We start from the raw sequence: 13378 nt of genomic DNA on the forward strand, positions 1-13378 counted from the left end.
TTATGTTCTGTAGTTTTGAACAGTATATTATTTATCAATGTAACTATTTGCGCAAAGAAGATTTATGAGCACAAAAAGTTTAAATATATCGGTCTCAAAAATATGGGTGATCCATCTAACGTAAGACACTCATTTTCTCTGAACTTTATGCTAAGTAGAGTAATTTTTATTCAATGATTGCAATCGAATTTTATTTAATGATACATCGACACTTCTAAAACTATGTAGGTATAAAATAAGTACATAGTCAAGGAAAATTCATAGCCCTTTATAGTTTGGTGGCATCTATTTTAGCCACCATCTACAGGACTTAATTTTAAAGTAACATTGATGTTCCCTTAAACAAAAATGATACAAATAAGTTGTAGAATGGTAATAGTATTCTAAAAGAACGTTTTAATGAAAAAAACAGTTCTGCCCATCTAGGGTATTTTTACAAGTGCCCTTCATAATATATGCCACAGTACGGTTTTCATAGAGGCCACTAACATATGAAGGGTTAATATATATAGCTAATAACCATTTTTAATTATTTTACTTAGTTGATCATAATAATTGTTTGATTTTGAATATCGAAATTTTTTTTTTTAGTTTGTAACATTTTTTCAAAACGATGAGGTATTTTTTTTTTTATATTTTTATGTTGTTTTGCGCAATGTCTCTCTTTAAATGAGTAAGTACATTTGTTTTTACAAGTGTGATAAGCAATTTGTTTTTTAATCGTATTCAATTGGTAGTTTGTGTGTTTATGTGTTTTATATGTTTGGCCTTTTTTTTTTGTTTTGGAGTACTGTATGTTTACATATATTGTTTTGAATACTTATTTTATATATTTGTATTTTATCATCGTTGAAGTGTTCGCAATGCCTTTATTTTATATTTTACCCCTCAAGACATATTGTAATTACATTGCTATTTTTCGTTTAATGCATGATAACTATAAGTTATCAACTAACAGTTTTAGCATCCCCTTGCTACACGAAAGCCAACAATATATAGGTACAATTTGCTTACACATATGATATGAGTTTAAAAATATGAAACATATTTATTCTTTTTTCATGCTATTGACCAGTTTTATTACATATGTCTAAATTTGATAGGCAAACTGAATATGCATATTGATTCTGCTACTTCGATTGAATTCGGTTAATTCACCAATTCAAATCGAAGAAAAAATAATATTTTTATAAAACATACTTCATCGTCACTAGTTTTTGATAAAATAAAAACTTTTAAACTAATATACATACTATGCGGAGTCGATATATCAACAATAAATAATGCAGTAAAAAAAAATGTTGTGTAAAACGCATAATAAAACATATTTATGCTACCAACCAATCTCTAAAAAAAAATTATGCGAATTGCCAATACTAAAACCTCCTTCCATTTTTTTTCCATTATTGTTTATGTTGTTTCTGTTTTTATATATTTATACTCTAATTTTTAATTTATGAATTTTATTGCATACCATCGCATTAATTAGGACAGTGAGATCAAACTCAACAAAATATACCAAAAATCCTTGCCCCTAGAAGTGTTAGAACTGATTCTTTATTTAAATTTTTCAGTGTAGTTTAATACTTAATCTCTGATTATTAGAATAAATTCATTAAATATTATTTTTAACTTAAATCATTTTAGGTAATATAATATGAATTTTTAGTTCCGTCACTGAACCAGTGATCCGATAAGTAATCTAAAAACAGATTTGAATTCGTCTCAAAGTTTACTTGAGATCAGTCAGCGTACTTTTTCGATATCTTAATCCTACTATGTAAAAAACAAGTTTGAAAATTATACAAAAACTCCAAATACGAAATCAAATTTGGAAAGGGTTAAAATTAAAAATTGAAAAAAGTACTCTGACCGATCCTAAGTAAACTGCATGGCGAATACGAATACGTTTTTAAATTGCTTATCGGATCACTGGTTCAGTCTGTGCAATGGAAAAAAAATGATGTGTTTTGACTGAAAACCCCGACTGCATGCAATCCCCTTAACATTTTAAATTGAGAATAATGTACTAACAATTTTGACTGGTCGATATCCAGTTTCAGATAATTATTTTTGAAGTTATTCAAGTTTCAAGTTTAGGGCAGGAGAAAAGGTGGTGTGTATTTTTATTTTTATCTGCGCGCATTACCCAGCCGCATTTCCCCTCCCATCCTAACTTTTAAACTCATAATTAATTAGCTAATATATTATATACTAATGTACATAATATATTAACTAATTAATTTAGGTTTCAAAAGTTGCTATCAAAAAAACTAAATTGGGTAAAACAAAAAAAAAATGTGAAAAATTGAGATCACATTTTATAAAAACATTATAAAAAAGAAATTCAACTATTGATTAAACCTAGTGAGATATTGACTGGTTCATGATAAAATAATCGCCTCTGTATGTATAAACTATACATATATTATATATTTATATATGTATATAGGTATATATAATCACTATTATGTACCCATCTGTTTGAGGTTTTTAAAAAAATTTGTGGTTTTTTTTTAAATTTCAGCATTACTGTAAAATTTAGATATTGTAGGTAAGCTATATAGGAATCAATAATTTACACTAAAAAAAAGCTAAAAATTGAAACTGTAGTTTGTTTTATAATATTTTTTGAAATTGATACACATATGTTATGTTTTACTTTTTCCAATTCTGTATGTGATTTAATTTTTCAGACACATTTTTTTTAAGAAGTATTATTTCAAATTATTTAGTAGAGAAATGCTTATTTACCTATCTAGAAATAACATTATTTTATGGACTAATTAAAATATTTGTAATGGAGAGCCATAACTAAGGATTTTTCACCTTCTGTATTAAGAAAAAAGTAAGGAATTAAAATTACTAATATTAAATAATGGTGAAGCAATGTCGACAGATGGGATGGATGGAGAGGAGTAGTGGTCTCGAAAAAGGACCTAAATGGCCTGTATATTAAGCCAATACAAATTATTGTAATTAGTGTGCTAATATACTAATAATGTTGTATAAATGCCAATATGCTCCCCCCTACAGTACGATGGTTTTCGTTATTGACAAAACGTATAAAACGGGGAAATAGTTTGAATGACTGCAAGATATCACTTTCATGACGTATGACACAAGTGTAGTCGGGCGGTAGTGAAACATCAGCACTTGTTGTGTAAGCACTTGGTGCTGTAATTTTCATACTCAAGAACAATCCTATGAGTCGACATGTGTGTTCAAAATGCATATTGTGGGTACTCGGGTCTAAAAAAAATAAGTTTTTAAAAGTTATCCAAATTTAGCTTGCTGCACTGAAAAAAATACATATATGGACAAACTAAAATTAAGGCTAATCTATTATCCATCTTATATCCTCACCCACGAGAAAAAGTGTATTGAGTCACAAAATGTAAATTTTACACGAGTGTGAAAAATAAAACTATTATTTATTAATAAATTAATAATTACTAATTTCTTCTTCCTAAACCTATCAACTTCACACGCTCTATCATCACCCAACTGCATTACCTGTCTTACCCTACAACATTCTCCAAAATTAAACACGATACCTTGATGCACACCAACTCTTAAACTAAAATCTTTTATTTCAACACACACACTCTTCACTCTTGTACTTGCGCCTTTATACATTTCCATATTTTCACTTAAGGCACACATTTTTTTCTTTATCGTCCACCTCTAAACCTCTAATTAATAAATAACTAACTAATTTGTTAAAATAAATAAAATTAGATGGACCCATTTAGAGTCCAAAAGTCATATATAGGCAGTGAATAGAGCGTGAAATTTAAATCTAGGTGAACCAAAAAACCGAAAAATTGAAATTTTTTATTTAATACACTTTTGCTCCGAGGTACGGATATAACTAAATAAAAAACTGTAATGGTGGAATAAAAATTAAAAAAACTTGTTGAACTATGTTTGTAGTTTCTCTCACTAGGAAATTAGTTAGACGATTTACTTATGTAATTATTTCAACTATAAATGTCTTATGTTAACTGTAATGTTTGTTGGTCCGAATATGATTTTTTTTTCCGTGTAACCACTGTTTTATTATTAGTTTTTTATATACTTTTTAGAATATGGATTAGTAAATCTCTTAAATCTGATTTTAACATAAGTCTTCTGGCTTCTCCAAGATCATTCACACTTGTTTGACATCTAACTGAAAAATTCAATAATTGTGTTAAACAAAGAATAAATAATTTTGTAAAATATTTTTATTATGACAATTTTGTAACCTAAGTATACACGGCAAAATTTCAAATTTGCAAATTGCATTATTCGAAAAACACACATTAAACATACACACAAATCGTTCATACAAGTTAAAACGTGGAACGTTTTTAGTTTACAAGTTGAATGAACATAATATTTTTGTGCCTTCAGTTCAGAGAAACGGATTTTGAACGGTAAAAAATATAACTTTCAAATGAACTTTAAGTTGTTAAACGTTCAGAAACTATTACCTCTAACTAATCGCAAAAAAGTTATGCGTTCATTGTACTTTTAAACCTATGACGTCATACGCTTTAACTTAGAAAACCGTTACACTGAACTAAAGGTATAAAAACCATTTGTTGATTAAATTTTTGCAAATAAAGGTTAAACATTCAGTTCAAGGTAGAGGTTTTTGAAGTTGAAACGTGTTACGTTATAAGTTAAATAGTTCAGTGAAAGTATCATTTTTTTGCGTTCAGTTGGAGGTCACGGGGTTTGAACGTTAAAATATAAAGCGTTTAAATGAACGTATAGTTGTTTAACAAATATTTGTATAATGTTATGTTTAGTTTACTATCAACTTGTAAATTGAACGTTTTCATTTTAACAGTTTATTCTCATTACGTTACGGAAACTTGGATTGACTTAAAATACATTTCGAATGACTATCTAGATTTTTAAACGCTATTTACGACTGTCGAATAAAGCGTAATTACCATCAGCTGCAATCTGACCGGCCTCAAGGCCTGTAACAAAAACATAAAAATATGCAATCAATAATTGTACGATTATTGAAAATTAGTATTTTATTAGATCTACGTATAACGGTAACTTTGAAACTAAGATACAATAGGCTTAGTCACAATTTTGTTGTTAATTACAAGTAACATGGATATGATATTGGACGGCGTGGCATTCCAAAATTGGCGTGGAAAATTCGTGTTACGATTTTGCGTCATCAACATAAAGATAGAAATTTAGTGATTGAATAATGATAGTAGGTACAGGGTATTATATAACACACTCCGTCGCTGGCGGCCACAGTACCAGGGACCAGAGATGGGCAAAATGGATTACAATCCGTAATCGATTACAGATGGATTACGGATTACGAGTAATCCACGATTAATAAAAAAACTGGATTACATTTATTTCAGTAATCCTACATTTTTTGTATTAAGGACTAAATTTAATCCAGTAATCCTTAGTTAACGGATTACGGATTACATTATTAATCCAATAATCCCTAGTATACGGATTACGGATTACATTATTAATTTAGGATTTTTGTTTTATTCCAATAACCCAAACTTAAAGATTACTGTTTTTTTTTTCATTCCAGTAATCCAAAACATTGTACTTAAATAATATATTTTTTTAATTAAAATGTATTTAAATCATTTTTTTCTTTTATGCGGAGCTAAGAGGTATTGTTTTTACAATAATGTGTTTTTTTTTTAACTAAGAGTAAAACTAAACCGCTGAGCCGATTTCTGCATACAAAAGTCTAAAGATTTCAAAATTTTAAATGTAAAATGTTAACTTGATTATGGTATGATATCATATTTTTCAGATTATAAAATTAAACAATAATAACAAAATAATTTATTTAATCAATTTAACAAATTGACAAAAAAGCGTTGTTATATAAAATGTGTTTAAGCTAGATAAACTTGAGCTTTGTTAAAGTACCTACTAGGGCAGAGTATACTAATTAATTATTATTTGTAATCCATAAGTCCGCAATTTTTAATAACGGATTACTTGGATTAATTAAAAATAATCCAATAATCCGGGATTACTGGATTACTTGTAATCCATGATGGAATAATTGTAATCCGTATTGGATTTTGTAATCCATAATTTTAATGTATGGAATAACGGATTATTTTAATCCAGTAATCCGGGATTAATAATTCTGCCCATATCTACGTTAAGTTTGCTATAAATTGCTCAGCTCTAAACTCCACGCTAGAATTTCATTTTATTAAGAAAAAATACTAGAGTCCTATGTGTAAAACGTGTTAATATACAAATAATATCTAATAAGAAAGTGTTGAATGGTTGCGATGAGGTTTTACGAATTTTTTCATTATTTTATTTACTTCTTCATTTTCATTTCATTCCATTCATTTACTTGTGTACGCTTGTTTATTTAGTGTGAACTTGACGATTAATTAACGAGAGGTGTATCAAGAGTGACAAGCTTAAGACTACTCAAATTCTTACAATTTTGTAATATAAAAGCATCTTACTGAAATGTTCAATGTTTTTATTAATTGTACCTTATAATAAAACAGTCGTTATGGTTATACGGACCCGTAATGCTAAAGCATTTCCACGATTCAATGTTTTTCCGTGGAGCGGAGGAAATAACTAGATATTTTTTTAATAAATATGTTCTGTGGCTATAGACGGATCGTTTTCGAATGAAAGAAGTCGAATTCGTATGATAGTTAATTTTAGTATGAAAATTCAAACAATTATTTAAATTATTAAATTAAATTGTGAAGTCGGGAAAAAAGTCCTCATTAGCGAATTAAATATTTTAAAAATCATAAAAAATTATATTGGTGAAGTAGTTTTGGATCACATCACTCTATTGCACACAACCTTGTTTATGATTTAGTATTTTTATTCAACGGAATTAAGTAACTTATGTTACTCAATTAACTCATCGTCTATGAAAAGAGTCAAATTCGTTCAATTAAATCTTGTACTGTTGGTTGAACAATAAATTAAAAAAATTGATATTCATAAATTGAAATAAGTATAGCGAATAAGATATTGTTTTTAAGTACAACTAAAATAAAACTTTCAGTTTTGCAAAATTTTTGTAAAAATATGTTGAATTTTATAATTACCTGAAGCTTCGCGTAACCATCTTTGCAGTTTAATCTCGGATTCGATCTCTAAAATTTAAAACAAAATTAATTTTTACATGTCTATTGTTATGGCAAAATTAATATATACATATTAATGTATACATATTATGATTTTTCTAATAATTTAAAAACTAATGTAAAAGCCGTGTGTAATGTATTATTAATATGAAATAGGAATTACGCGTAGTTGAGTCTGGATCATAATCTTGTTCTGAAATTAAAACGAAAACATTTTTTACTTGTGAATAATCAACAACTATATGGAAATATTTTCAATTATTACCAGGTAATGCAAACATAAAAGTCAATTGCTCTGAAATTATGATTACAAAAAATTATTTTTAAACGATATAAGACCTAATTTCATGTTTCATTATAAATTAAAGGAGGAAGTCAAGGTTTAAAATACACGTTTAATAATAGTAAGAAAGTTAATTTTACAAATAAATACTAAAGGATTTAAATTTAATATTCATATCTCTCATAAAAATACATTGATAAATGGTTTTTGCGATTATTGTATCATTTCCAAAATATTTCTCCTACTAGCATACATAATTGGTTTTGTTGTATAATAATAGTTACTCATTGAGATGTTATCTTGTCCAACAACAAAATTTATCATGTTCCACATGGTCTCTGAAATAAACAAATAATTGATTGAGTTAAAACAATCAAATGAAGTTTTAATGCGACATAATCGCAACATTTTGTTTTAACACAAAATGTTCTGAATAGAAGTACATTTTGAGTTAAACGTGGCCCATTTAATTAGTGATAAACCGTCTCAGAATTTTATCAAACAATTATTCTATAATATCTATTCTAGATTATCAATGATATTGTACAAACTAAATTAATATATAATCATATTGTTCGTGTAGGAGACTCTTTTGAGAAATATTATTAACACAAGTTGCGTTATTTGAGCTTATTATCCTCATCAAACCTCGGCTTCACCACTATTGATAATTCTTGGAGTCCTTCGGTAAAAAACATTTTTAAAAAATACAATACACACAAAGGCCTCTAATTAGAACCATTTTTTATAGAGATTATAGTTCATAAATATAAATTACCTTATAGTCAGGCAAATGGCAAGTACAACAAAGCCATTAAATTTATAGTATTAATAATTTTAAGTATGTCTTACTGGCTTTAATATGTATGCCAATGAGTACGTCTGTAATAAATTATGTATAAAAAATGTAAGTCTTGAAATTAAAAAAAATATTTTGTAAACGAAATATGTACTGACTTGTAGTTTCAAGCTCCATTCGATAGAAAGGTCCATCTGTAAGAAAGTTGAATATTTAATTTTGTTTAGTTTTTTTTTTAAAGTTACAACAAATACCTTGAGTAGGTACTTGTAAAAACAAATTACATACCATTATTTGCCAAAACATTTAAAATAGTATAGAAAAGTAACACATAGTTCACTTTCATTTTTGTCTGCAAATAATAATGCAAATTAAAACATGTCATAATAGACGGAGATATACTTACAATAAAATCTAAACATTTATTGTAGGGTTGCCTATGTAAATTGTTTAACTCCGTTTGGGATTATTTCTTTATCAATATATTAATGTATAACTGGATCGAACAACTACATTACAACAACATTAATAGAATAATACAAGAAAAAATAGAAATAGAATGGCAGAACATGTGGCAACAATTAAACACAAATCTAATTGAAATAAACAACAATATCAAAAGATGGCCAAAAAGCAGAAAAATCGAAGTCATATGAAACAGACTCAGAATTGGACACAAAAACTTACCCATGTGTACATTTAAAAAAAAGAAGACAAGCCAGTGTGTCAATCCCGCGGCACCTCTCTCACGGTCAAATACGCATTAACAGAATGCAGAAAATACGATGACTCCTCATTCCCTAGCGAGCGAACTCAAATTAAATTAGATTTAGAAGTAGTAGTATCAAACATAAAATGAAAATAACCACTGATAATATGTAACACCTATATTTCCAACCAAAAAACATTTTCTTGCAATGACATCGAAAATATTATATAGAAAATACCCTCTCTTTACAATATTGCAGGGGAATTTTAACAAAATATGGGATACCGGTAAAATACCAGACAGCTAGAAAAACGGAAATGTAGTAACGATACAAAAACCTGGGGAAAATAAATTGCATTTTAAATGTTATGGACCTATTAAATTACTTAAGACCATGTGTAAAATATTAGAAAAATGTATAAAGTTTAGATTGGTCTGGTACCTTAAGCACTTAAAATATTTCAGTTCTATTCAAAGTGGATTTAGGAAATATAAGTCAACTTAAAATTCTCTTACAAGATGATAGAAATTTTGCTCAACAGGTTAAGCAAAAATTTGGACTAATTGGGTAGCTTAAACATAGCTAAAGCTTATAACAAATCATGGAGACACTAAATCAAAAGAGAACTATCCAAAGTAATAAACAAAGAAAAAATGTTTAAATTTGTCGAAAGTTTGCTTCAAATTAGAACATTTCAGGTCAAAAGGGGGAAAATTGCTGTTCGGATAAATATATTTTGGAGAATGGAGTCCCTCAAGGATCGACACTACCTGTAACTCTTTTTTTAGTTTGTGAAACAATGTATCTAATACTATCTCGGCACCAATACAGGCAACGTTATTGGCATTTTAATGTCTTAGCTCTGGCACATAGCCAAAAAAGCGTAACGAAAAAAACATTACCTAAAAAGCGTAACGAAAAAAGCGTTACCAAAAAATAAATGGGGTTGAAGATGAGGTGGGAATGGGAAAGGGTGGAATTAGCTATGGGAAATAACCGAAAAAAAGCGTAACGAAAAAAGCGTTACCAAAGAAGCGTTATCACACGGAGATCGGTTGGAGGTGAAAATAGGGGTAGGAGATAAGGGGTGGGGGTGGGATAGGGTTGGGGTTGGGGACAGGAAATAAGGGGGGAGGTGGGAATGGGGTTGGGGTTGGGGACAGGAGATAGGGGTGGAGATAGGGTGGGAGATAAGGGTGAGAGATAGGGGTGAGTGATAGGGACGGGAGATAGTGGGTAGGGGAGAGGGGTAAGATATAGTAGATAAGAGATATGTTGTACGTTCAACGTTAAAATTCAAACTAAATAATAAATTCAAAATAGTTTAATTCTCTATGTTAAGTTACTTTTGGCCAGATAATAAACACTACAATTTTAGCCAGAAACTTGATTATACATAATTTTTTTATCTCTTTGGCCTTATGCTGTAACTGGAAGCTCCATAATTTTTTTTTTAAATTATAATTCCACAACTAATTAAAATTTATTCGGTATTTCAACGAGACATGAAAATGCTCTTTCGTGGTTGCAGACTCGGCTGAAAAACTTTTTTACCGACGACTTATATATTTCTTGTAAAAGCAAAAGAATTAAAACAGTGAGACACTTCTTACAGGATACATTAGACCAACTTTCTAATTGGACACTTAACTCAGGATTTCAATTCTCCTCCAAAAAATCAAAATGCATAAACTTTACTAAAAATCGTAAAGCTGTAAGAAGCTATCATTAAAAATGGCCAACAAGGAAACCGAACAAGTCACAGTAATAAAAATATTAGGTCCAACTTACAACCAAAAAAATTCATGGCTACAACATAAATCAGCTAAAAATGTATTTAAATCGAAACTTAAATTTAATCAAAATGATATCACATACCACTTTGGGTGCAGATACTTTAATTTCAAAAATAATGTACAGAGCCATTATTCGCTCCAAGATAGACTATGGAGTGATAATATTATATAAGTGTGAATCGAACTATCTTAAACAAATAGAAAGCTAACACAATAGTGGGATACGTCTCTTCTTTACACATTCAAATTATTAAGAACAAATAACTATTATTAAACCACAACAAATCAAGAATTTACCAAGCCATACTTTATAGAATAAACCTTGAAAATATTACTCAAATAGAATGACATAAAACTATACCCTGGACAACCAAACAAACAATAACTGAATATTACTGTATAATCGATCGCCCGGGTGTTTTTTACACAGGTTGGATCCGATTATTTGCGTGGTTCAATAGGTAATACACCAAAGAATTCTCAAGATAAAGCGGAAAAAGTGGACTGCATAGATGGTAGGATGGCACTTACAATAATATTGAAAACGAATGCGGAATTAAAATAAGTGAAATATGTACTCAAACATAAATCACAAAACGAACAGAAAATTATTAATCAATGGGGAGAATTCTTATAAATTAATGCCACACGGCGTAATAACCTAAAAACCCCTAAATTTATAGTAACAATAAGATACTTATCGACTATTTGAAGATTTGTCTTGTAACCTATGTTCAACCCAATGATGGCCACTAGGTTGACAGATATGTAGCTGACGAGTACACACACGCGAACTAGAACACGCTAAGGTGTAGGTGAGTCGCAGGGCGATTAAATTATATGCACGAGGGTGCAGGTGAAATATGCACAGGGGTGCACGCGAAATATATGCACAAGAGTGCAGGCAAATCGCATGACGATTAAAACTATACGAACGACTATTTACTAAAATAACAACATAGGACCATCGAGTAAGGTCCAAGATGGCGCGACGTACATCGGCGAGCAAATAAACGTCCGGTAGGCACAATGGTCAACGAAACATAGGATTACTGACAAAGACGAGGTGCGTTACATCAGCGTTCTCTCTCGTCCAACCGGGGGTGGTGGCACAAGCAGTGTTGCCGGTTCACTACATAATAATGAAAAGAGGGCATGTATACTATTGTAATATTGTACCATAGCATAAAATGTTACCATTTTTGAAGTTTGTTAGTATTACTTAAACAATTGCAATGATAGAAATACTAACTGCTTCAATGGTTTTCATACATGTACAGTGTGATTATTTTATCATAGGCCACTTAATATCTCACTTAGCTCAATTAAAAAAATGAATTTTTTTTCATAGTGTCTTCAAAAATGTGATCTCGATTTTCCACAACATTTTATATCTTCAACTGCTTTTAAACTTAGTTTTTTTGTTTGTAAATTTAAAAAAATAAACTTTAACACAAGCATTTCATTAACTTTTTAAATTGAGAATAATGTACTAAACGTTTTGACTGGTTGATAACAAGTTTTGGATTTACTTAAACAATGATAATTACAATATGAGTACCCAACAATTTCTGGTGATATTATTCAGTTAGTGCAAAACACTTGTTTAAAAAATACATGTTTTTTTTGTGTTCAATATGTAAACATCAAAGAGTGACTACGGCTAGAGGAGGAGCTAATATATATATCATGTAAGTATAATATGGTATACAACTAAACAAGTGCTGAAAGTCCTACACTACAATACTAAAAAACTATTTACATCTATTCTAAATACTCCGTCCCTGCTGTTTTTATTCCATTATGCCTTGAATCAACTTTACTGGATTACTAGGATAAAATCATTTTCAAATAAACGCTTTGATACGTACTATGATATGCGTAGTTGAGTGGACCAAAAACAATTTTTTTTACTTCTTCTCTTGACATTATGTTCCTTGGAGGTAAAATAATATTTCCCTATTTTTTGGCATAAAAACAGTAGGGACGGAGTAATTTTTTTTTGGTCCACCCTAATGCGTAGTTATAACCAGAGTTTTGCATCATTATAATAAAATATATCTAAATAATCATCTAGATGACAAATTATTCATAAACAAGTTCTTAGTTTAAAAATGTATTTGAATAATTTTTAAATATAGTATTTAAATTGTACGTAAGTATTTATTTACACCTAAAGTAGTGTCCACTCAATTCGTCCAGTTTTGTAAAAAAAAATTAGCCATTTTACATATTGTTCATATTAATACAGATTGTAAATATTTCCAATAAAAAAAAAGTTATAATAATTTTTTAAAATAATTATATTTAAAAATTGTATTTCATATACATTTAGTATTTACAATTTTATATTTAGAAAAAATATAAGCCCAGTAAATATAAGAAAACAATTTTGTATATTACTTACTAAATAATTGCAATGATAGTTATACAAGCTTCTTCAATGTTTTTTTTACGACTGATCGAATGGCTTATATTTTGTCGACCGAAACAATAAAATCTAGATGTATTTTGCAGAATTGTTTATGCGAATTTGTTAACACAAGCAACATATGTCATTTTTGGTTACGAATAACTTATTTATATTTACATTACTCTGAAGCATAATACGAAGTAGAGTATAAAATTACATTTATTCAATATTATACTAGTATGAG

General features: G+C 29.0%; 1 protein-coding gene across 1 annotated transcript; it reads right to left on the reverse strand.

Moving 5' to 3' along the window:
* Nucleotides 1–2703: 2703 nt before the first annotated feature.
* LOC126842958 (uncharacterized) lies at nucleotides 2704–13171 on the reverse strand. The gene is made up of 11 exons (XM_050580253.1): nucleotides 13129–13171; nucleotides 8504–8567; nucleotides 8374–8409; nucleotides 8269–8298; nucleotides 7701–7754; nucleotides 7399–7428; nucleotides 7297–7326; nucleotides 7095–7142; nucleotides 4947–4976; nucleotides 4082–4174; nucleotides 2704–3252 (listed from the first exon to the last, which is right to left on the reverse strand). The coding sequence occupies exons 2-11, from the start codon at nucleotides 8559–8561 to the stop codon at nucleotides 2996–2998; spliced, it is 666 nt and encodes a 221-aa protein (XP_050436210.1). The 5' UTR covers nucleotides 8562–8567; nucleotides 13129–13171; the 3' UTR covers nucleotides 2704–2995.
* Nucleotides 13172–13378: the final 207 nt, after the last annotated feature.

The sequence above is a fragment of the Adelges cooleyi genome, unplaced genomic scaffold (assembly GCF_023614345.1).
Source record: "Adelges cooleyi isolate 19-005CV unplaced genomic scaffold, UGA_ACOO_1.1 ACOO_flye_CR_arks_rails_tigmint_CR_PRNA_1, whole genome shotgun sequence".
NCBI classification, from domain to species: Eukaryota; Metazoa; Arthropoda; class Insecta; order Hemiptera; family Adelgidae; genus Adelges; species Adelges cooleyi.